Below are 25,830 nucleotides of genomic sequence, written 5' to 3'. Positions count from 1 at the left end.
TTTATTATTGTAAACATGACAATGTAAGGCCCCTAACTTTAAGGAAGTAGTGATTTTAACACAAATTGCAATCTTTTCCTCTTCATTACTGTTACCATGACAACAAATGTCCAGGATGCCTGCTGCTGGTAAGCTCCTATGGGTTGTTTAGACTCCTGTGAACCTAATGGCTTTGTAAAGTGTACTGTTAAGGCCCCCCTTCTCTTCCTCAGTTCCTGACCTGGTTTTGTCTCTGTCCAGTCTTCCCCTCTCCCTCTGTGTGTAGGGGTGTGTGTGCTTTTTCCTCAGGGGCGTGGCGTAGCACCGACAGAGCTGCATCTATTAACTCAGCCTCACCTGTTCATCACCCCGGTCTGCTGGTCACTCAACGGCAGTTTGTTCCGTCTACCTTAGTGGTAACTTCTGGCCTCTCAGTTGAGCAGTCTGAGCTTTTCTGAATCTGTGTTTTTGGTAAGCTGTTTGGTGATGCTGTCTCTGTTTGTTCTAGTCTTCCGCCGGTGCCCTCGTTCGTTCCTGTGGATCTCCAGCTGCCTCTGTTATCCTCCTGGCTCCCAGCCCCCCCCCCAGGCTCTTACCCCACTCCCTGCACCACCACCTGACTCTCAGCCCTAGACTTTTCCCCCAGACCTTTTTCCACCTGTTACATTGTTGCTGTGGCAATAAACCACTTCCATCTCTGCATTCCTGTGGTCTGACTCAGTGTTGGGCTTCTGTATATGTTAATCCATAACATGTATATCACCAGTGTCACTTCCTTAACATTAAATGAAGAAATATTCCTGCCCACATCTGAATACCTACAGACTCCTGCATGTCACTAAGTTGGTCACTTGGTCTTAACATGCTTCCCCTGTGGACATGCTTTAGCATATCAGTACAGTGTTCTGGCCAAGCAGCTGCTGTTCTATCTGTCCCAATCAGACAATGGATTCTTCAGCATTTGTTCCAGTCTGTAAACTTGCTAGTTTGTATGAGAGGACACTTGTCTATTTGAAACCTGCGTGTTCATATCCAGCTGCAGCTTGTTGTATAGAAATTAAAGCACAGCACAACACTCTTCCTACACTTTTGTCCCCATATGTACCTTGTTGGAACCATTAGGAGACTAACAAAGATCTTAAGAAAGAAATTATCTGGATCTAAATGGTGCTCTGACCTTATATGACCAAAGTGATGTCATAGCATTTAGAAAAACTGAAATAAGACATTAATCTAGGCCTAAATTTAATTAAAACAAAACACATTGGTACAATTATGGTGTAAAATCAGGGCAGCAAGTAATGATTAGTTCAATCATTTTTTTCCAGTTAACTGGTTAATTATCATTTAGTTTATAGAATGCCAGAAATCAGTGAGACATACCTATCACTATTTCAAATATCTTGTTTTGTCAGACCAACAGTGCAAAACCCAAAAGATATTCAGTTTACTTAGATATAAAACAAAAGGAAAACATTTGGAGAATTAAATATCTGACATTTTGGATTAGTTCATGAAAATCCTGTTTTACAATTCTATATTTTCCTGCTTGTCAAAGCTAAAAATTCACACTGACTGAAAGCATGTAAACATTGACCCATCACAGTCATGCATTCGGTTTGTAGGAGTGACACAAAAACACAACAGTTGTAGCTGACAACAATCAACAACAATCTGACCTGATATTAATGAGTGGTGTGCAGGAGCATCCATTTCAAATCTCAGACAAAAACTAATGTGCACATTATGATTTGTCAAAATTTCTTCTTTTATTTGTTCAAAAAGATTGTCAACCATTTGTCAAAAATTGATATTGTTAAAATTCTCTTCTTTGTAATGTCTGTGACAAAGCTGATCCCACCTTATCCACCGAAAATATACACTACAGCTCCTCGTTTGTGGGACTGCTGCCTCTACAGTAGTCTGAAATAAAAAACGGAAAGACAGATATATGAGTGTTGAGGTTAGTGACTTGTCAGGGTTTCTACGGGTTTCAACAAGTTAATACATTTTGATACCTTTTCAATAGCATTTTGAATGCAATTTAGGACCTATTTCATGGAAAATCTGAGCTACAGATTAGCTACAGGAAAGTGGATGAATTTATTCAACTGAGAATTACTACACAGTACTATGTATGGATAAGAGTAATATGTGTGTGTGTGTGTGTGTGTGTGTCTGTAAATGGTAAATGACTGTTCTTATATAGCATTTTTTTGTCATGTGGACCACTCAAAGTGCTTCACACTACAGCTCACATTCATCCATTCACACACACATACACAGCACTTTTTCTATGTACTATACACACACACACACACACACACACACACACACACACATACATATATCCACAGCACATGGACTGGAGGAGCCAGGGATCAAACCACTGACCTTTTGATTAGTAGGTGAGCCGCCCTACCTCCTGAGCCACAGCCACCCCACACAAGAACTACTTTAATCTGAACTCTTCTCTCTTGGCTGAAATCTCCTCCTCAGTGTTATTGAGCTATACTAACTTGCAGCCCTTCTCAGAGCATTTGACTTTGTTATGGAGAGATACATACCCAGCCTGCTCTAGATCTCTAGAATTCACTTAGTTGCAGGATTTAATATTGTTGGTGTTTAACACAGAGAAACCATTGTAAGTTTGTAAGATTTTAAGTATGTTTTTGGTGAGAGGAGGCAATAGCCCACACAAAACATCACAACATAAATTCTGACCAGGCTGCACAGTTTGCATCTTAGTTTTGTGTAGTATTTTTGTAACAGCAACAACATCAATTGTCAAATTCACTTTTAAGACATTTTAAGGCCCAAACTTCAGATTTGTTAACTTTTTAAGACTTTTCAAGAGCCTGTGGAAACCCTGCTTGTCTACATTAATAAATAAATGTTACATGAAAATGTGGCACTATGTTGCAAAGCTGTGACACAAAAAGAAATTAATTTGCTGTTTAAAGAGTTCAACTGGATAATTTCTGAGAAGGGGCCTGTTTTAGCACTCTGATTGTGAGTTTTTATGGCCCCACTCTGAGGCAGTTTAGATGCTGTAGAGGTGTCTTAGTATAATGATCTTATCCTTTGAAATGAACCTTGAAAAAGATACAGGTCCATCTGCACTGGCAGTGGTCTGCAGCTGATTCACAGATTCAAACAAATGGCCTCAGCTGTTAAATAACGCTGTGGAAGCCAAACCCAACAGGAAAAAACAACCAATAGAAGGTGATTACATTAACCACAGATGACTAGTATAGTACATAGTGATCTTTGTCAGAATAAAGGCAAATGCATTAAACTCAGAGAAAATAATGAAATACAGAACTATGCATGATTTCTCTGCAACAAAGCATGTGAAGTCACTTATTGATGTTACTAATATTAACCAAACACAATCTTTGATTCTTTTACTCAGCTGAATTCTCCACGAATTTCCAGATTTATTCTGAAATGTCGCACATTTCATGTGATTGATTCAACTTGATGTGAGGGGACATACAAATCTCCAGGGTGAGGGGAGGGGCAGGATGAAGGTAACTGGAGCTGCTGCATCATATTTCTGGTAGAGAATGTGTGAAGAAGCTGTAGTACCTGAGACACTGTTGCATAACTCCTCGTGCACATGCTCTAGGTCCTGACTGAACAGAGAGATGATATCATCCTCCAGCTCCTCCACGATTGTTTCACACTGAGACAAAAACACAAGCATAGAAGAAAGACTTGGCCTGGGGGAGACAGAGCTGAGGCATACACAACACACACACACACGTGCACACACGTGCACACACACACTTTGTTCATCACATCTTTTCATACAATGGTGGGCACACTGTTTGCTGAGTGGTTGCCATGTTTTCCCTGTGTTTGCCAAACCGTTCAGCCATCTTGACAGCTAGGTGGTCAAACCGCTAAGCCATAGCTCCTTACATTCATCAGGAATTTGATATCAAGCTCAGCTTCTGATAGTAGCTCTGATTCCATTTCATGGATTTCTGCAGACAGCCCTGGAGAGAATTTTGAAGTTTTCCAGCAGAATCTGCCGAAAAAAGCTGCAACCAGACAAGCAACGTGTAAACGGAGAAATTAACTGAATTTTAGCTCCATTATTTTGAATGAAGTGCAGAGCAGGATCTTAAGCAAGGCACAGGGAACTCCCATTTTCAATCTAGCTCAAGAGTGCTAATTATCTGCTTTTGACATGCTGCAATTTTCAGGTCTGCCTGCAATAATAATATAGAATAATCTATAGGATATACAGTATGGCAAACAAAATGTTGGCATGAATCTTAAGCATCCCAGTCACATTAATTAGGATGATAAAAGGGGTGATTTTAAATCATAAACTGCTTCTCTGTTCTTTCCTACTTTCCCACGTTTTTCATGCATGGAGACTGTTTCTCAAATTCACTGCACTGTCTCAATCTAAACATGATTTTTGATTTAACTTACTTTTAAAGAGGGAAGTCACACCAGAGATCTGGTGATTGATTGTGAATGTATTATGGTAGAATGGATGTTACATTGGCAATGTACTGTACATACAGAACATACATACAAATACAAGAGAAATAGGACTGCTCTGTATAGGTAACTTAATTTGATCAAAAAGATTGAAAGTTCGAAAGTTCACACAAATTCAAGTCATTCTCATAGTTAGAACATGACCATAATGTGGTAAATCCAACAGTTGCACCACCTGCTCAGTAGTTCAAATGTAGCCCACAACTTCAGTGTTTATGAAGAGGACATTTACACAGCACTAAATTCAAACAGGTTGCTTATGCAAACGAACAAATTATTTACACCTACTAATGCAGGAGAAACTAGCTTTCTAATATGCAACATACTGAGACTAAGGTGTAGACAAAGGTACATTATAACACGTCTGACCTGACAAAACCTGAAAAACAAACATTTAAGTATTGTTCAATTAAGGAATTTAATTTCTTAGATACATGTTAGTATAGTATCTCTAAATAAAAGTTTTTCTCTACCTTTTTACACCATTCTATGATTCTACAATTATTCATCCAAAATCATTGGATGAATAATTGTAGAATTCATTTATAATATATTATATATATCATAATATAATCCATCCATTATCTATACAACTTAACTAATTCTATAATGTATACTCATTATTAATGAATCATAATCACAGTTCAGTAACTGACAAGAAATTAGTTTGTGCTGAAGGAAGAATTTTACAATTAAAAAAATGGAAAGATTCCTGAATAACATTTCACAAATATAAGACAATTTGTCTTGAATTAAAAAATGTTATGCCAACAGCAATTAAGTAAGGGTGGTTAGGTTATCACAATCAACTTCCTAAAACTGCTTTTGGAAGTTATGTTACAGTGTTATGATTTCCTTGTAATTTGCTTTTTATAGGGCTGATTGCCTCTCATTGGACAGTGCTACAAATATTTCCCAGTGTCGATTCAACACAGTTAGTTTTAACAGAGCAACCCAGTTTAGTAAATGCCTCTGTGTGAAGGATGACACTTGTATAACCTAGTCCTGGTCTGTAAATACACATCCCTACAGTTATGATCACAGATTATACCTCTATCACTAATACAGTATATTCTACAGTTTGATTATGCACTCACTGCGAATTTCAGGGTGTTGGATGCCTCGGGTCCGTCGAACTGGAAGTTTTTAAAGTCGGGGAAGTCCCCAGTGGCCCCACTGCTCCTGGGTGCAAACCTCTTATACTGTTTATGCTGAGTGTCGGGGTCCACATGGAGGGCATAATCGCTCATGCTGCTGCACACCCCCTCCAGGAGCTCACTGAGGTAAGTCTCTGAGCGAACAAGAGGTACCTGAGAGAGCAGAGAGATGAGCAGCTTAGTAGTGTGAACATCCTGGGCTCCAGTTATTCCTAATATTGTTTCCTTTATTAACTCAGAAAAAGACCAAACTGTATATGTGGTTAAAAAGAACAACCATAATAATAATAATAATAATAATAAAGAATATTAATAATACACCAAATTCCAAATTTCAGATGGCACCTGTGTCACTGCCCTGGCAACCAAATAACACAAAGGGTCTGTTTATAGTGAGGAAAAAATAAAACGACTTTGCAAGTCCTCCTTAGAATGAGGGTTGGCTCTGTGTGGGTCAGCAGGGTGACCTCTTGTTTCCGCTGGGTTTTCTCCATCCTCACTGACGAATCTCACCCTCAAATCTGACTTTTAACCTGTGTGAATACTCTCCCCATCTCTCCATCCAAACACCACTGTCTTCTTCCTCTCCCCCCTTTGAGAACAAAACAGCTAGGCAGTGGTGTCTAGACGGGTCAAGACAGGTGCAGTGCCCTGCTCCCACCATCCCCGGAAGGATATTGGGTGACAGGGGTAATGCCTAGGGGTGAGGGGGCAAGGACTGGGTGATGAAAGGGGGCAAAAGGGGGGGGTGGTCTTTCCACCTCTGACCAGGCTGGAGAAAGCCAAAGGGAGGGGTTGGTTTCCTGGGAAGGGTGAGGTCGGTGGAGGAGATTGAAGAAACAGGGGGCCTGAACAGAAGCCAAGTGCAGGGTAAACAGCTCATCTTCTCAGCCCCTGCATTGCCTCTGCTGTTCCTTTTAGCCTATTCACCCCCACTCCACCCTCCAGTGATCAAAGGAGGATATCTTCCTTGTCTTCTTTGGTCAAAAGGTGGCAGGGTGGGGGTGAGGGGAGTGTTTCATTTTTTTTTTTTTTTAGGGTGAGGAGGGGTGGGGGTGGGGGTGGTACAGCACTGAAAGGAAGAGGGGAGGGTTGGAGGCCATCTTGCAGATGAACTGGATTTTGTAACAATGTAGATATATTATTCTCTGTCCCCTTTTGTCTCCTTGGCTGTGTCCCCTTCCGGGCCAAGCCTACTGATTACATTACACACACACACTCACACGTGCGTGACACAAAGGCCTCTACACCATCTGTTTTCCAGCAAATCCTTCCTTTGCGTTGTTTTTCTGCCTCTTCCACTGCTCAACATACAAACTCCTGCATGGTAAAAATGAATCAAACCAATCACTAATCCCTATGTCTTTAAGGTCAAGCCAATCTCTTTAGCTTCTGATTCATTCAGCAGAAGATCCCTTGAGCTTGACAACACTGTTGTGCTGAGGAGGAAAGAAGGAAGCTGGCCAGTCAACAGAATGTGTTACAGCATGGGGCCAAAGGTTGGAGGCCGAGCACCAAGGGATTTAGGTCATGCCAATGACGATGAGGTTTACCTATCAATCAAAACTCCATCATCTTGTGATGACTTTGACACAAGTGGTGACAATTTATCCACTGAATGAGTGAAGTTAGTGATTATGCCTAGTCTAGTATATTGGTGGGACTGATTATTTTACCAATGTGCATATTACTTTTTCAATCAATAAATTCATTGTTAAGCTAAAAAAAATATCATTTAATCTGTGCAAAATGCCTGTCACAATTTCCATGAGCCAAGGCTGACATATTTAAATATTTTGTATTATCCAACCAACAGTAAAAACCCAAAGATATTTATTTTCCTATGGATAACAATTTAAAAATCAACAAATCATCACTATTGGGAAACTGTTTTGCACAAAAAAGTAACTTGTGCAATTAAGCAGATATTAAAATTGCAGGTGATTAATTTTCTGGCGATTGACCTCTCGTTTCAGGTCTACAAACACAGTATATGTGGAGTCTGACAAAATCACTTCTACTCAAGGTCTGGTCACTAGCTTTAACTAAGCTTTCAAATGCATTTTACGGTCCCCATCAACAGATGGAGTTTGCTCATTTGTCATGGAGATGGCTTTGTGGCCATTATTAAATGTTTTGTTATTCATAGTATTGTCATAAATGAAGTTAATTTTGTCGTACCACTATTTGTTGAACTTTGAAATTCAGTGAGCGTGCTATATATATATATATATATATATATATATATATATATATATATATATATATACACACACACACACACACACACACACACACACACACACATATATATATATATATATATATATATATATATATGTACACAAATGATGTATAGATTTGAGAAATCCAAAGAAAGAATTTCTAAAAAATTGAGAGGGTTTGAAATTAAAACTTAAACTTAAGTCCTGAATCTCATCCAACCCCCATTTATAAAAAAGAAGATAAAGAAAAAACTTTCCTCCTGCCTGCCTGACAATAAAACCACGTCAGTCCATCTCAAGCCCACGGGCTTGGGTCTGAGTCATTATCATGCCATGCTACAAAATGGTTTGGAATTAAACCCCTTCCTTGCCAGTCGCAGCCTTGTGAAAGGGAGCTGTCAGTCACAGCGTTGTCTGAAGAATGGGACGAGGGGGTTGTGGCGGTGGTGGTAGGGGGTGCGACCGGTTGGGCCAGAGAATAAGCTTCTCAGGGATGCTATCCTCCATTCAATTCCCATTGGACAGGGGGCCATTATTGCACCACTGTGGACAGGGGCCTTTCACTTTCATTGTCCTGGTGATATGGGCCAATGAAGAGCCATAAATTAATAATCGCAGTAATAATATTTTCATCAAAGCAGAGTGGAAGGAGAATCTAAAATGTCATTTTGACCATTATGGAACCTGGATTAGTGATTAAGAATGACCCCTATAAACGTTTGACTTCATTATAAACAAGAGAGAAATTTAGAAGCAATTTGTAATTTGTAAGCAATTCTGAGTGTATATAATAAGCAAACTCAGAACAGTATTAAATAATAGCCCAGAGCTGGTTAATGTTTGCAGTATGGAGGATGATGGAGGACAGGTGAAGCCAGGCAGGGTGCTAAAACAACAGTGCAACAATGCAACAAATTGTGAAAAAAGCTTGCTAATGTCCTTGCCTAAGTTGCCGTTTTTCTTTAAGCCTGATTAGAAGACTGATATCAGTCCAGAGTTAGGACATGGTGACAAGACCTGAGGCAGGGAAAAACTGTTTGATCTTCTGTGCACCCTCCAATGCTCAGAAATCCAACAACCAACATCTCTAAAACTCACTCATTCAACATTATGAAATCTTGTCACTACAGCTAGACTATGAGGTTTGGTACCACTGTAACCATACAGAGACTAACACCAAAACCCGTGCACACTGACTGTATCTGGCAACCTGCACTATAACCGGTGGCTCTGCACAGAAGCACTGGGTGGATGTATATACTGTTGTACCCCCTAAAACAAACAACATAAGTGGCCACTAGTGAGGGTTGGTAGGTTTTTGTGAATTCTTGAGGGTGAACAGAGGTTGTATGAACAGATTTGTTAGTTATTTCAGAGAATTTTCACCCAACTTTCTCATAGTTAGAATTTTGTTTTCCAGGAAAAAGAAATTGAACACACAGATTGCCTCTCTTCTCACGGAGAACACACTTGTTTGAGTTCAGAATTATAGTGACTTAATCTGATTCAATTTTGAGTTAAAAAATGACACTGAAACTGATTTAATTAAAAAGAAAATACTGCATGTAACACATAAAAAATATAATGTTCACCGTATTATCATCATGGCTGATAATTTACTGAGAGATTTTTTTATATTTAAGCATTGGCAGATTTAATTACAGCAGCTTCTACATTTCAGTAGTTGTTGGAAAACTCCCTCCCTCCTCTCGCTACCTCTGGGTCTTTCTGCTGTCCAGTATCATCCTGGTTTGTAACACCTAATAATGCAACATCATCTGCTGTAGGCTGTAATATTCTCAGTAATATTCTCAGTGACTGTCCCTTTGACCTACTTGTCATGGACTGCTTTGGGTTGGAAATATGTTTCTGACGATATATATATATATATATATATATATATATATATATAATATAGCCTGAACCATTCCCTCCTTGTTTATGTCACAGTATAGTACTGACAACTGTGTTCTTAACATTTTATTATTGTTCTGGGTCCTTTAATGTAAATTTGTCCTGTTTTTATTTGCCAATTTCTGACGGCAGAAACTCTACAGTAAAAACACTTTTATGTTAGTTTGAATTATTTTAGCCAAACAAAATTGCCTTACCCCAGTGGCATTTTTTTTTTGGCTCAATATGAGACATGTTGATTATATTTAAGAATATTTGACTTCTTTTTGTAGGGCTGTTCTTGAAGTACAGACATGAGATTGATATCCACCTTCTCATCTCTCAGATATGTGTTTTTTAGAATGTTGAACTGATCCTTTAAGAACCCAAGAGAAAGAACACCAAACCTGAAAATGGATGAATAAATAACTGCTAGTCACCTCACTGAGTCACATTTCTGGGCTGTGATATTGTGTGTCACTGTGTCAGCATGCCATTGTGCATCCTCTCATTTTCAATGCATGACTTCCCACTGGTCACTATGAGATCAGCTTGCTGCTCCAACTAAGTTCAATGTCTTTGGAGGCCTTAAATGTGGCATTGTTACAGCAGGCAGGTTTAACTTTTGTGCCAGAGAGCAGCCCCATGCCCCCAGGAAGTCCTACTGTGAAGAGGCCAAGGAGCAGAGACTTAAAACCTGCAAATCCTCCTCACTGATGGCATCTAAGCTCTGACATCCCTCCCTCTCCGATTCACACCAGGTCAAAAGCTGCTGAAAAGGAGGGAGCTAGGAGGGCATGGGATCAAGGTTTGGCTTCTTCTGTGCTCAGTAACATTTGATTGACCAAACAATCCAACAGGTGGAAGTTAGTGTCAGCTGAGAGCAGAGGAGGAGCTCATCTGTGAAGGAGCCACACTACCGTGGCCTGTTGAATAACATGATAACAATCCCAAAACATTTTCACCAGAAAAATTCATCTGGAATGTAGTGATGCATCCAAAGAAAAATTATCCACTGTTAATAATCATAGAAGTTTTAGTTGCCATGTACTGGCTCTAGAGAGGGTGTAATTCTATTCACTGTCCAGTTGACTGATCCTGAGGAGTAGACACAGCCTACAGAAATGGTTGTATAGGCTCAGTGGCTCCAGAGGAGCTCTGAGAAAATAACCCTGGTGGTGCCACACTGGTGGAGTCTCAGTTGGGTTAAACAGAAGATAACATCTACTCACAGTCCACATGAAAGAACATGACATAACACAATGAGCTCAATAGAAAGACAAGACTACATACACACTGGGACTAATTACTAATGAGACACAGGTGAAACAGAGGACAAGCTGGAAGAGAACAAGTAAAAGCACAAGAGACACACGAGGAAGGCGATCATCAAAATAAAACCAGGAAACAATGTTATCAGGGTTATCTCAGCTAGGACTTGAGGACTACACATTGACAACAGAGATGGGAACAAACAAACTGAAGGAGAGAGGCTTGAAAAAAGTGGAAGATATATCTTAGATATATGATATAGATATATTATGGGAAGTGCAAGATTCAGAATCTTTGGAGTGTGACTTCAAAAGTTTTGCTGACTCCACATTAAACTACTGGAGTATTTTTGATAGAACATACAGTAACTCTAATAAAATTAGATTTATGTTGGAATTCTTACTTCTGGGGTATCTGTGTAAACTTACAAGACCAGAAAGAAGATGAAGAATGTTGTTACTTATGATTCATGTTTAAGATGCTTCAAACATTTTCTGCTTTCATTGTATTATGCTGCAATGTGTAGATGTGATATCAAGATGTCTTTGTGTGGTCATTTACACATACCAAACAAAAAAAAGAACCATTACAAGAACACTGCCATAAACTGTGCCCTAACACACACACACACACACACACACACACACAAATTGGAGCAGGACCCTCAAGGGAGCAAAAGAAGAGTAATTAGCATTAATATCTAAATTAATCCACTTTTAGACAACTGCTTAATGGGAGCATAGGAATGACATGAGTAGCATTAACAGTGTGATGAAGGACATTTTGATTTTCTATCGAGATTACATCACTAACATCCTTGTTGGTGACTAATAATAGTTTCAATCAGCGTAACGGTTAGTGTTCAGATGCATCCCGTACTTTATCATTGACAAACAGACAAATTGAATTTAAGTACAGAGTGGAGTCTTATCTTTTTGTTGGCATCTTTGGGACTTTAGCTGATTCATTACTAAGTGTTATAATGTAGGGATTTGTGCTTGCTCCCGTATTGTAATATGAGGAGTCATCTCATTGATTCATTAAGAGAAGGGGTTTTTTTTGTTTTTGTTTTTTTTTTTTGCATTCCATAAATGCTATATTCTCAGTCAACACCAAATGTCAGCAAAGCCCAGGGACTAGGTCCGACATGCCTCACTTTGAGATTATCCACACTAAGCTTTTCTCACCAAATAACATATCTGTCCAGAGCAGAAAATCAGAAAAAACACTCATATTTTTGAGTGAATGAGGAAAACTGAGCCTTTATAACACAGTATAAGTCTGGTTGGGGGCTGGACTCGAGTAAAGCTGAAAAGACAACTTCCTGTCACCATTAATGTCAGTACTGATTATACTGCAAGGGTATTGTCATTAGTATAATTTTTGTTTATGTTATTCATTTATTCAGTTAGATTACTGAACACTGAGACCCAGCAGAAGAACTAGACTGACTCTATGACTGATTGACCAGATGTCAGTGGCCATCAGCACTTGCCTTGTTTGATTGCTGAAAGAGGAGAAAGAGGACATTCTGCTGTTTTCGTGTTGTGGATGTATGAGTGTGTCACAATAAACAGACAAAGGCACGCTGTAAAGAAATCAGTAGGATATAACCAGGATAGGTGTATAGTCTGTCTATACTTATCATGGTGTTATTACATTTATAAGACTGATTAGTTATTACTACCAGAATTTGAGGCTGGCTGCATTAAGCAGGCTGTATTAACGGTGTGTGTACAAGTAAAGAGAGGGGTGTTTCTGTTGAGCCCAACTTAACCAAACAGCAGTTAATGTCACTCATATGCACAAGCTCCTACTGAAACATGTTTTTCACTTTGATGAGACAGGTCGAGGGACATAATTCTGGAAAGTTTTCTCAGACCAGAGGGATTGCTAATTAGTGAAAAATATACAGTGATGGTGGTTGGACAATTCAGTGGGTGAGTAAGACTTAACAACAGTTTAAAGATAAGTTAGGTCACGGCTAAACAATGGTGTCTCTTATCAGAGGGCCCAGTGGATTTATGAAAGCACAGTCTAATACCTAGACTGCAATTAAAAAATAAATGTATTAAAACATTTTAACTGCAATTTCATTGAAAAACATGTTGTTTTACAAGTGTAAAACAACTTTGCATATAATCCAAAACATATTTTAGCACTTTTGTCCAGCTTGCTCTTCTTCAGTGACAGTCTACACAGGGATTGAAATTCAGGAAATCAATAACCGTGCTGGACACCTCATGATTGTCTGGTCCCTAAGCAATAGAGAATGTTCAGGTTCCAGTGGGATGTGACCTCATTAGATGAGGAACAACAATCTAGATCTATAGTCTCACTGTGTTCACACAGAATCCCACACACACACACACACACACAGCCCTAACAACATCACAGATCAATCTACTCTGAGGAGAAAAGGACTGCAGTGATACATCCACATCACTGATCACAGCCTCTCTGTGAATCACAGCATCTATGTCTAAAATCTAAGTTTTAAAGTGTTTAAGTGTTTTTTTTTTTTTTTGTTTGTTTTGAATGAAGAAAGAGCAGTGTGTGCAAGAAAACTGAAAGAAAAACTATGACTGGGAGCAGATGACCAGCATACTTTAAAGAATGCTAGAATAACATGCAACAATAAAATAAAACAGTGCTGAAAAAGTGTACAGTTTTTTGCTCCTCCACAAATAAGTAAAGCATAAAGTATAGAAATAAAATCATTCAAAGTCATTTTTCCTAATCATAGCACACTAGTTTTATAAATACAGTCGACTACACAGCTATAATCAATACTGTTTGTTTTTCTTTTACACCAAATGTACTAAAAATCATATTCCTAGGATTGTATGAAACTATTGTATACTAACACTGCACAAACCACACCAAGTGTCATTCTCTCCACTCTTTCTTTATCTTGCTGCACATTTCAGTTGATTGTGTTTTGGTATTTGTGGATATAGAACTTACTTTTCTCTGTGTTGTTATTGTCATTCTTGAATGTATTTTGCCCTTATGGGGCTCCTGTATTGGATCCTATTGGTGTTCTCTTCAAAGCACTCTTTGATTAAGCATACAAGCTACTTAAATCATCATATATAACTAAGAGCTAAAGTAGAGAGTTGAGCGAGGGCTAAGGTGAAAGCATCATTAGCAACACATCAGTGTTCTGTACCTTTTTGTCTTTCATGGTTCCATCAGGGTTGAGTCTAAAGCTGCCCACATTGATGGTTTTCTTTGGGTCCACTTGACTGATCGAGTAGTTCAGTTCATCCACAATTGCTTTGCATGCTGAGAAACATGAATGCCAGTAGATCAGTTCAATGAAAATTTATTCAAACAGTCATTGTTGGTAAGTAAAGTGTAGTATATGTCCAGCAGTGAGCATATCACTGTTCATAAACTACACTGACAAAAAGTCTAATGCGACTGAGCTGAACATCTAATATATTATATATATAGGCCAATATATTGGCCAGTATTCACATTACAACATGAACATGTAACATAGGCATTTTTGATATGAATCTGTCACTTGTCACAACAACTGGTACTGGGTTATTTTGACATTGTATACTACAGTTTGTCTTTCATATCAAACAACATATACACTGATACAATATGTCTGTGATATGCTCATATTGGCTGCTGTATTGGTCAGTTTGAATGAACACCAAATGTTACACAAACAGTAACTTTGTCCTACTGTACACATAACAGACATTTAGACACAGCTGCTCACAGGCTGGTTTCCCTCTCCTAAATCTATTTCCATATACATGGCTGCAGATTACACATTTGTTACCCTCCAGAAGATAGAATTTTAATGTTTTTTTAATTAAAAGCATTGTGTTTTTGTTTTTTGTTTTTTTAAAAAAGCAGCATGTGCAATATTTCATGGAATAAAATCCTTCTGTCAGAATCGACTTACCGGAACAATAGAGCACCTTGTCCCTCTTCCCCTTGCCACTGCTGATGAAGAGAGATAGCACCAACACAGTCATGTGAATAATCCATGAGGCCATATTGATAACCTAACAGGACAGGCAGATGGTTAGATTGACAGTCTGATTAAACAGTAGCACAAACTAAAGTCTATTAAATCACATTAGGATGTCTTTAAGGGTTCAACTGAATTCACAACCAGCACATGTAGGCCTGGGAAATAATTTATTATCACTTTTCCATTCCCACAGGTTTGGTATCAGGAAGATATGAACATGCTATTCTTGTGAGTGTTGAGTGCCAGTACCTTTTCTCTAACTCTGGTATTTGTTTTTGCAAACATCTAACCACTCAGAGGGTGGAAGCTTAACATATTGAGCAAACTAACTCTATTAACAAATTAGCAAGGAAGCAGTTTGCCTTTGCCACTGCTCTGATCTGTGCCTCTGACTGGCTTCTTCTCCATGACAACAGCAGCTGGGACTCATGGGTATTGTAGTATTTAGAGCCATCTGCCAAAATGACTAAACCTGATGGCTAAACCTGACTAAACCTGGTCAGTCAGAAACTACGTACAAATAAATGAAACTGGTTGGAACATGAACCAGTATGAACTTTATATTCATACAGAGTTCTGAGATTCTGTATTTAGTAACATTCAGATATTCTTTAAAAAATGACTTTTCTGTTGGTGACAAAAACCCTATAGGCAGCTAGAGCTGCAGCTCACTCCCCAGCTCATGCTTGACCTATCAGCAGACTTTGATGTGGTGAACCACCACATCGTGCCATCTGTCCTGTCTGATATAGGCATCTCTGGCAAAGCACCTTTTTGGTTTGAAGCCTATTTCTCTGGGCACTCCTTCATTGTGTCATGGACAAGGACATATAACCTTATCCCATCCCCTCCCTACAGGAGTGCCCCAAGGATCACTGCGGCCCCAAGGATCCGTTCTTTTGCAATATAACCCACATTGCTTCTTATATTCATCATCATCATCATTATGCAGGTGACACCAACTAAACCATTCTTGCCAGATGACCCCACAGTCTCTGCACAAATCTCTGCTTCTCAGACATTTCCAAATGGATGAAGGACTGCCTCATCTCTGACCATGTTGCATCTGTCTCCCAGTCAAGTCACTTCACACTATACAACATATGAGAAATCAGGCCACACAACTCTTGGTACATGCCATGGTTATCTCTTGCCTTGACAACTGCAATGAAAGTGCAGTGAAACCATTGCAAACGGTCCAAAATGCAGCAGCGCCTCTGGTCTCTGATCAAGCTATGCTTGCCTACAGAGCTACCTCTAGTTCTGCACCTATCTATTTGAACTCAATCATACAGACTTATGTTCCTTCTCGGCCAATGCGTTCCTCCAAGGATCACCATCATTTGTGGTTTCCTGATTGTGGAACGAGCTACCAAATGCTATCAGAGCAGGTGCTATGTTATAATGAATTATATGGTATAATGAAGTGTGTAGGTCAATATGTACTTGTATGAGTGATGTGTACTTGGGAACGTAAGTAGAAGTGGACAGATATAACTATCAGAGAGACATATCACTAATGACGCAGGGAAGACTGCAGTAGGGTGACAGAATCAGAATCAGAATCAGACTTTCATTGCCAAGTAAGTTTGCACATACAAGGAATTTGTCTTGGTATCTTGGTGTTAAAAAACAGAGATAGTAAACAAAGATAGATAGAAAGTAGAAGTAAGAGTAAAAGCAAAAAAACAAATACTATATTTACAAGGAACATAAATATACTTAGAATTTAAAAGTTAAGTGTACAGTGCAAATGTGTGATGGTGGCAGTGATTGTCCGCAGAGATGTGCATTAATGTTTCCTGCTTGCCTCAGGGTTCTGGAGGTGTACAGGTCCTGGAGAGAAGGCAGGTTACAGCCGATCACCTTCTCAGCAGACCAGCTGACACGCTGCAGTCTGCCTTTGTCCTTGGCAGTGGCAGCAGTGTACCAGATGGTGATGGAGGAGGTGAGAATGGACTCAATGATGGAGGTGTATCATTGTCCTTGGCAGGTTGAACTTCTTCAGCTGCCGCAGGAAGTACATCCTCTGCTGGGCCTTCTTGATCAGGGAGCTGATGTTTAGCTCCCACTTGGTCCTGGGTGATGAAGCAGGACTCCACTGTTCTGACTGGGGAGTCACACAGGATGATGGGGGAGGGTGAAGCTGTGTTCTTCCTGAAGTCTACAACTATCTCCACTGTCTTCACAGTGTTGAGCTCCAGGTTGTTCTCACTGCACCACATAACCAGCTGATCAATCTCCTTCCTGTAGACGGACTCATCCCCACCAGAGATGAGCCCAATGAGGGTGGTGTCATCAGCAAACTTCAGGAGTTTGACAGACTGGTGACTGGAGGTGCAGCTGTTGGTGTACTGGGAGAAGTGTAGAGGGGAGAGAACACAGCCTTGAGGGGAACCGGTGCTGATAGTCTGAGAGTCAGAGATGTGTTTTCCCAACTTCACATGCTGCCTCCTGTCCGACAGGAAGTCTGTGATCCACCTGCAGATGGAGTCAGGCACGCTCAGCTGGGAGAGCTTGTTCTCTAGCAGTGCTGGAATCATGGTGTTAAAGGCGGAGCTGAAGTCTACAAACAGGATCTTGGCATAAGTTCCTGGGGAATCCAGGTGCTGCAGGATGAAGTGGAGGGCCATGTTGACTGCATCGTCTACAGACCTGTTGGCTCTGTAGGCATCTCTCCAGGATGGAGAGAGTTGTCCTTGTGGTGGGGGAGGAGGGGGCCTCTGTGCAGCTTTGGAGAGGCCCTGACCCCTGCTGTGCTGGGGGAGGGTGAGAGGCTGGTGTGGTGGGGCTGGTAGATGGTGTCAGGTCTGTCTCTCAAAGCAGCAGTAGAACTCATTCAGGCTGTTGGCCAGGTGTAAGTCGTTCGTGGAGTGGGGGACTTTGGGCTTGCAGTTCGTGATCTGTCTGAGCCCTCTCCAGACAGAAGCAGACTCACCTGCTGAGAACTGATGTTGTAGTTTCTCAAAGTACAAGCGTTTGGCTTCTCTCACCGCCTTGCTGAACCTGTACTTTGACTCCTTCAACCTGTCTCTGTCCCCACTCCTAAACGCTTCCTCCTTCTCCAGCCTCAGCTGTCTGAATTTGGCTGTGAACCAGGGTTTGTCATTGTTGTCACCCTGGTGTGTGTTGGTATACAGCAGTCCTCACAGAAGCTGATGTATGATGTCACAGCATTTGTATACTCATCCAGACTGTTGGTGGCAGTCCTGAATACATCCCAGTCTGTGCAGTCCAAGCACGCCTGAAGATCCTCCACAGCCCCACTGGTCCACTTCTTTGATGTCCTCACAACAGGTTTAGGGATCGTTTAATTTCTGCCTGTATGCAGAAATCAGGTGGACCATGACGTGGTCAGAGTGACCCACTGCAGCACTGGGGACGGCGTGATAAGCATTGCTTACTGTGGTGTAACACTGATCCAGAATGTTCTCCTCTCTGGTCGGGCATTTAATAAACTGTCTGTATTTGGGGAGTTCGTGGGTGAGGTTGCCTTTGTTAAAGTCACCAAGGACAATAACTAAGGAGTCTGGGTTTGTCCGCTCCACACACAGAATCTGGTCGGCAAGCACACGCTGTGCCTCCTGCACGTTGGCCTGCGGTGGGATGTAAACACCGACCAGTATGAATGAAACAAACTCGCAAGGGGAGTAGAAGGGTTTACAGTTGATGAAAAAAGACTCCAGATCAGTAGAACAGTGTTGTTGAATCACTGTCACATCAGTACACCAGCCACTGTTAGTGTAAAAACAAATTCCTCCACCTTTCATCTTGCCTGAAAGTACTGCGTCAAGATCCACTCTGAAGAGTTGAAAGCCTGCTAGCTGCAGCACAGAGTCCAGGTATCACTCCACACAGCCAAGTTTCAATGAAGCACAAAACAGAAGATGAAGAAAAGTCTCTGTTTTCCCACCAGCAGCTGGAGTTCATCTACTTTGTTGCTGAGTGACCGCACGTTGGAGAGAAAAATTTCAGGTAACGGTGTGCAATGTCTGCATTGGCAGAGACGCACAAGCATACTGGAGCGTTTCCCTCTCCTCCGGCGTTTCACTGTGTGTGCAAAGGTGAGGGCACCTTTGACCAGAATGTCCAGGAATTCCACAGATGTAGCAATGAAAATGGATATTAAATCCACAGGGGTGGTGGCCCTGATGTCCATGAGCTTTTCTCTAGTGAAAGAGCAACCGGCACTTCCACACAACACTGAGTTAACAAACAAAATAACAAAACACAACGTGCACCAACACACCGAGGCAGCCATCCGCGGCGCCATCTTGAATGATGACACCTAATGAATGATTCGCAGAATTCCCAACAGCATTGCCAACTGTAATCCCAGAACAACATAATTTTGAGGAATGTGCCAAAGTTTAGCAAAAACAGTGCAGGGAAGGCAGATTTACTCCCATGTCAAGAACAGCTAGGATTTTCACTTTGACCACGTGGTATCCAGTGCAAGCTAATCTATGGCTCTCAACAAGCCCATTGTTAAAACCATTTTAGAAATTCAGAGAATCATCTGCAGAATTCAAGATCTCAACATCTCAAAACAAACCCCCCACAGACTATACAATAGATAGAACAGCAGATTATGAGCTTTTTGGACCCCAGTCAAAATTGGAATGGAATAGGCAACGTTACAGTTGAGTGTAAAATAACATGGGTATTATCTTGGTTTCCCCATGCAAACATGACACCTACGTTCATTATTCCACCGGTGTGGTATAAAAACTCTGTGCCACTGGATCAAATATGCCACAACATAACCATGACTATACCCACTCTTCACTTGCTACATGAACAGACACATGCAGTTGCAGATAGTTACTGGATGTGTGGGGTCAACATATTGCTAAACACCCTTCCACCCTGATGGATTGGTCTTTGTACATCAATAAGAATGAATTATTATTATTATTATTTATAAAGGAGTAGAAGAGATAATTAGACTTGATGAATTCCTGGATGCAAACATGAGGTCTAAGAGGAAGTACATCCCAGATTCAAGTGTGTATTTAGATGGCATATATCAACCTAGAGGAATCCCTGATGAATTTAAGGCAAGAGATCAAGTCAAAGCTGGGCTAGAGTCAACATTTCTCTGGATAACACCAAATAGAAAAATGTTGATTGGATCAGTTACATTTACTATAACCAACAGCAATTCATTAACTATACTGATGAGGCCCTTATGGCCCTGGGAGAACAGGTGCAAGAAACAAGTGATATGTCTTGGCAAACTAGACAGGCAGTAGACTGGATACTGGCTGAGAAGGGTGGAGTTTGTTATATGTTTGGAGAACTGCACATATATACTCAGCAATAGGGCTGAACGATTTATCCAAATTGAACTGTAATCGCAATTTGAATTAATGTGATTTGCAAAACACAAAGACTGTGATTATTACTGAACAGAATGTCAGTTATTGTTACACAGTCGTTTTTTTAGCTGCCTCACAGTTCACACGCCGAGCACTGCACGAGCAGACCGACAGGCTGTAAACTTTACAACCAGATCTTTTCTTAAAATGACCAAACCACAAAACTGTGGAGTTAGTTAGTTTCCACTATACAAATTTTGTAGTGGTGGCCTGGAAAATTATTGCAGCTGATATTATAAAGTTGCAAAATACTGAGCCAAGAAAGAGAAAGAAAATGAGAGAAAATGGTAGAATGAACCAGCCTTAATTATGTTGGGTTTATATTTGTATTTTCTATCGGAACAAATTCCAGAAGAGTTTTAATCAGCTGTGTCTGTCTCTACCTGCTCTCTGTGTGCCTGTCAGTCTCCTGTCATTCCCCCTCAGTGTATCAGCATTTGAAAAATCACCACAGGCAGCAGTATGACAGATGTAAAGTTAATGCAAAGAAGGCAAGAGAACATAGTGCTACTGTTTGTTTTGTGAGAATTGTTCTTTGGTTCATTATGTACATGTTCTATATATGTTCTTAATATTTCAATGATCTCTTAAATGGTAATGCTCCATCACGTTTTACATGTATATAGTGAATCCTGGACTGAAGCTTGACTTTCAAAATTATATCGTAAATCAAATTGCAATCGCAATATCTGTCAGAAAAATCGCAATTAGATTTTTTCCAAAAATTGTTCAGCCCTACATAGCAACACTGCACCTGATGGAACATTTTCCAGGACTGTGTCAAAACTGGGACAGGAAGTAAGTGATACGGCTGGCAAAGAAAGCTGGTCATGGTATTGGTTGGGCTTAAAACTCGGACAATGGGGAGCCAGTTTGGCAAAGATAGGACTGACCGCATTGATAGAGATGATCATATTTTAGTTAGATAGAGAGTTTAGATAGTTTGTTCCATCATGTCTATCCTGATGAAAGTCCTAAACAGGACCTTTGTTAATCAGATGAATGTGGTGGCGGCTGAGAGGATGGCAGAGTTTCAACTCGCTGAGTTAGTGACTGGACAACCGGACCTGTTCCCTGACCCTGACTCTTCAGATGACTGATGACAACTCAGTGGATTCAGGCGAACTTGAATGACAGGCGTTTGTTTAGGCAAGGATGATGTATCTCTGAATTCCAGGGGTATAATGAGGAGGCTGTGTTCGATATCACCATGTATCGTATGTTCAAGAATCTCTGCATTGTGATGGCTCAGAATGTGTAAAAACGCAGAGCTGAAGAGGCATGCGCTTACTACTTGTAAATTTCCCCATTGTGGGACTAATAAAGGATTATCTTACAACAAAGCAAGGACAACACAAAGGATGTGTGTGAACTCTGTCTCTGTTGCAAAGGTCCCAATATTCCTTGTGTATGTACCGATATACTTATGATATGAATTGCATTGAATTTGTATGTTTTAATGCTGCTAGTCTCACACTAGAATGCTGTTGTACATTTATATAGATTTTTTTTATATATTTAATATTTAATCCATACTGCTGCTGCTAAAATCGCCATACACGCTAAAAATCATACTGTACATATCTAATCATTTATGTATATTTATTCATATTCTGCTTACAGAATTTTTTGCACAAACATTTACATTGCACTGAAACTGTAAAAACTGAGGCCTATGCAAATGAGATTTCATTCTGTATACACTTGCTGCATACTGAATGACAATAAAAGTCTGTCTAAGTCTAATTTTTGCAAAGAGGTAGTTAAGATAATCTCATTACATCTAATTTTCAGTTTAGGTAAAGAACCTCATTTACATTAGTAGAGAAATTAGTAGATGCCATATTACCACGTGTTTAGTAGTTAATGAGATGGTAATTTGATTTAGGTCTCGAATTCTGATACATTTTTGACCTTTATTGCATTAGTTCATGGTTTTGACTCACACACTTTTGATTTTGATTACATTTACAGTACATTTATTATTTGTCATAAATAATGTTTGTTAAAATACGTTTGTATAATCTGTGCAGATGGAGACCGTAATCATCCAAATTTGACTTGAAAAGTGTGTTGGGGGTCGTGAGGGAATTTTTCCAGCAAATGGATGCTTGGTTTTTTGCCCTCACCTGCACTGACTAAAGTTTGTGGGTTTGATGACCCCCAAAGGGGGGAGTATATGGTATAATGAATTATATAGTACAGTGAAGTGTGTAGGTCAATATGTACTTGTACAAGTGATATGAAAGAATAATGTGTACTTGAGTATGTAAGTAGAAGTAGACAGATATAACTATCAGACAGGCATATCACTAATGACAGGCAGGGGCAGGGAAGACTGCAGTAGTTCTTCCGTGTACAAGAAGGGGATGAGCAGACTCTATTTCCTAAGGAAGTTTAGATCCTTCAATGTGTGCAACAAAATGTTGGAGATCTTCTACCAGTCTGTGGTTGCTAGTGCCATCCACTTTGCTGTAGTCTACTGGGGGAGCAGCATCAGTGCCAGGGATGCCAACAAAATCAACAAACTAATCCACAAAGCTGGGACTGTCACTGGACACAAGATGGAGATGTTTGAGTCAGTGAGGGACAAGAGATCTCCATCATGGACGACTCATCCCACCCCCTTCATGAAACAATACAGAGACAGCAGAGCTCATTCTCCAACAGACTCATTTAGCTCGGCTGTCACAAGGAACGCTACAGGAAATCATTTCTGCCATTCTGCATAGCACTGTACAGCAACTCACCTGTGTGTGTCAGATGAACACTGCCACCTGTACACATGAATTTGAAAATTCTGAGACTCTATTTATTCCCAAACAGTAGCACATGTTGTAATATTGTGCATTTTTTTCTACATACTTCACTGCCAGTTTTGCACATCCGTTCTTAGATGAAAATATTGCACATAACTATATTTATTCACCATTTGAGACAGTTACTGTGACTTTGTAAAAATCCTTATGCTGAAGTCAGCAACTACTACTCTCATCTGCAATCCTGCTCTTAATTACAATTTAAATTATCTACCTATAATATATACCTATAATATATATATATATATATATATATATATATATATATATTTAAGATTTTCTTAGTATTTATAATCCTTACTCTTTTTATAATGTTTGTTGTTACCTATTGTTGTCTCTGCTGTCTCGTAACGTAAGAATTTCCCTCATGGGATCAATAAAGTACATCTATCGATCCAGTAGGGAGACAGAAGTCCACTATTATCAAAAAACTATGGTATAAGTACTGAAATGTTCTGTATGTCAGGAGGTTCCTTTGCAAATGTACCCTTGAATCCACAAGTCCAGTTCGGTCTCCATTGTTATCTTTGTCTGCTACGACAGTGCATCCCTCTACAAGGGATCTCCTTGCACATTACCTTATAGATTACCACAAACGTCAGCACAGTAGCTCTTTGAAGTAAGTCCTAAGTGTCTGCTAAATGAGTAAAAGTAAATGTAAAACAAAGCCTGAAATGGGAAAAAAGATTGGAAAAACACATTTCAGTAACCTTTTCTGGCCTTGCACACACAAGTGTCTCAGCAAAATACATGGTTCAGTATAGTTACCAGAGTTCTGGGGTCATATTTCAGTATGTGTCAGGCTCAGGGGGAACAAACAACACTAAAAAGTGGCTCAGCCACTTCTTGCTCCAGACTGACTGCCCTTACAGTAAGTTGCTTCAGACAAAAGTATCTGTCAATATAATGTAATTTAGACAATGAAATAGCATATGAGCCATTTATAATACAAATTACTTAATAATTCTAAATATAAAACAGGTCACTTATTGGACAATGCACAGCCTCTCTCATACCTTGCTGCTTCATTCTATAATTTATTATTCTCACTCCACTTCTACATGCAGTCCCTGCTCCTTGCCTGTCATCTTTTGGGGCAGATGTTCCTGCTGAGTTACAGAAACAATAAATGATTTCCAATGATCGGATAACTGGACTGACTGGGTTCATTTGAAATACTGTAAGAAGTAAAAGCAATTCCACAAAGGGGTGGCACAGTGGCACAGTGTTTGGCAATGTCTCCTCAGTGCAAAAAGGTTCTGTGTTTGAACCCTGGTTCGCCCAGAGATTTATTGTGTGTTCTTTCCTCCAGGTACTCCAGCTTTTTCCCACAGTTCAAAGTTCAGGTTAGGTTAACTGGTAAGTCTAAATTGCTCAGGGTGTGAGTGTGAGTGTAATGGTTATTTGTCTCTATATGTCAGCCCTGTGATAGACTGGTGATCTGTCCAGGGTGAATCCTGCCTCTTGCCGGCGTAGGCTGGGATTGGCTTTCCTTTAATTTCTCAACCATCTTTCAAGTTAATTTGTAATTTTAGTTAAATTGTAATTTCAAAAATAGATGAATAGAAATAAAACAGCAGTACTACTAATAATAACAAAATAATAATAGTAATAATAACAATAATAATAGTAATTATTATGATGATGATTATAAGTAGTAGTAGTGTATTGTTGTTGTTAATAAGTAACATTAACTCCCACTACTGTACTTGTGTCAAGTGACAATGACTGCTCACCCAAATGTGAAAAGATGTTAATTTTGTTATTTGAACCGTGTTGTTTGGTGGATTGCAGGCCGAATTGTACGCGGATTCGAGTCAAATTGCAAAATATGTGTCATCACGTCCTTGCAGGTAAGATCGTCGGATAGACCACAAGACTTACAGTGCGACATTGTGCGCCGGATTTGGTGGTCCGCACTGTACACATGATTGCCGATAGGCTGACATGCAGCCTGTCTTACCTGGCGAGGAAGGCAAGCTGCACTTGGCTGACGTTAGAAGCGGTGTTGACTCAACGATGAGCTGTCACCATATACCTGTTCTCCACATGTTCAGTATGTCTGTTAAACTTCCTGAGCTCTGTCATCCACACTGACAGCCTTCATTCATACTACACTGCAAGTTTGCCTTTCCGCTCGTAACCTTCAAAGTAAAATCATTATTGATGAACAATTAGTAATACCTGAGTCATCCTCAAAAACTGAGAAAGGCCTATCAGTGTAAATGTGGCAAGCAATCCGCAGTATGTTAAGGTAGCTTTTTTTTAATGACCCTCCTCCAGTACTGCATCCGAGTCTCCATTCGAGACTACTAGTGCTTTAATCTTGAAGGCGCACTCGCCTGCTTCCTTCTGACTTGACGTGGCTCCGCTGACGGGGAACCGGTTGTCTGTCGACATTTGTACGTGCCTGACTGTGGTGTAGCCACGTTCAGTCGGCCATCGGCTCGGGCAGCCAATCATGTTAGATACTCAAAGAGCACAGACCAATCAGACAGCTGCAGTGTCTCCGGCGGTGTGTCCCAAGACGATTTGTTGGACAGAAAAATCAGACATTTGTGCATCGTGTGGCTGGAGCGTTTA

At 40.2% G+C, this 25,830-nt stretch overlaps 1 protein-coding gene across 1 annotated transcript; it reads right to left on the bottom strand.

Moving 5' to 3' along the window:
- Positions 1 to 1,723: 1,723 nt before the first annotated feature.
- cnpy1 (canopy FGF signaling regulator 1) lies at positions 1,724 to 25,379 on the bottom strand. Its single transcript, XM_018695975.2, has 6 exons — positions 25,211 to 25,379; positions 14,976 to 15,078; positions 14,220 to 14,335; positions 5,598 to 5,810; positions 3,571 to 3,667; positions 1,724 to 1,902 (listed from the first exon to the last, which is right to left on the bottom strand). Exons 2-6 carry the CDS (start codon positions 15,067 to 15,069, stop codon positions 1,862 to 1,864), a joined length of 561 nt encoding a protein of 186 aa, XP_018551491.1. The 5' UTR covers positions 15,070 to 15,078; positions 25,211 to 25,379; the 3' UTR covers positions 1,724 to 1,861.
- Positions 25,380 to 25,830: the final 451 nt, after the last annotated feature.

This window comes from Lates calcarifer, linkage group LG4 (assembly GCF_001640805.2).
Source record: "Lates calcarifer isolate ASB-BC8 linkage group LG4, TLL_Latcal_v3, whole genome shotgun sequence".
In the NCBI taxonomy this organism is placed as follows: Eukaryota; Metazoa; Chordata; class Actinopteri; family Centropomidae; genus Lates; species Lates calcarifer.
This window is presented reverse-complemented; position numbering and strand designations above follow the sequence as displayed.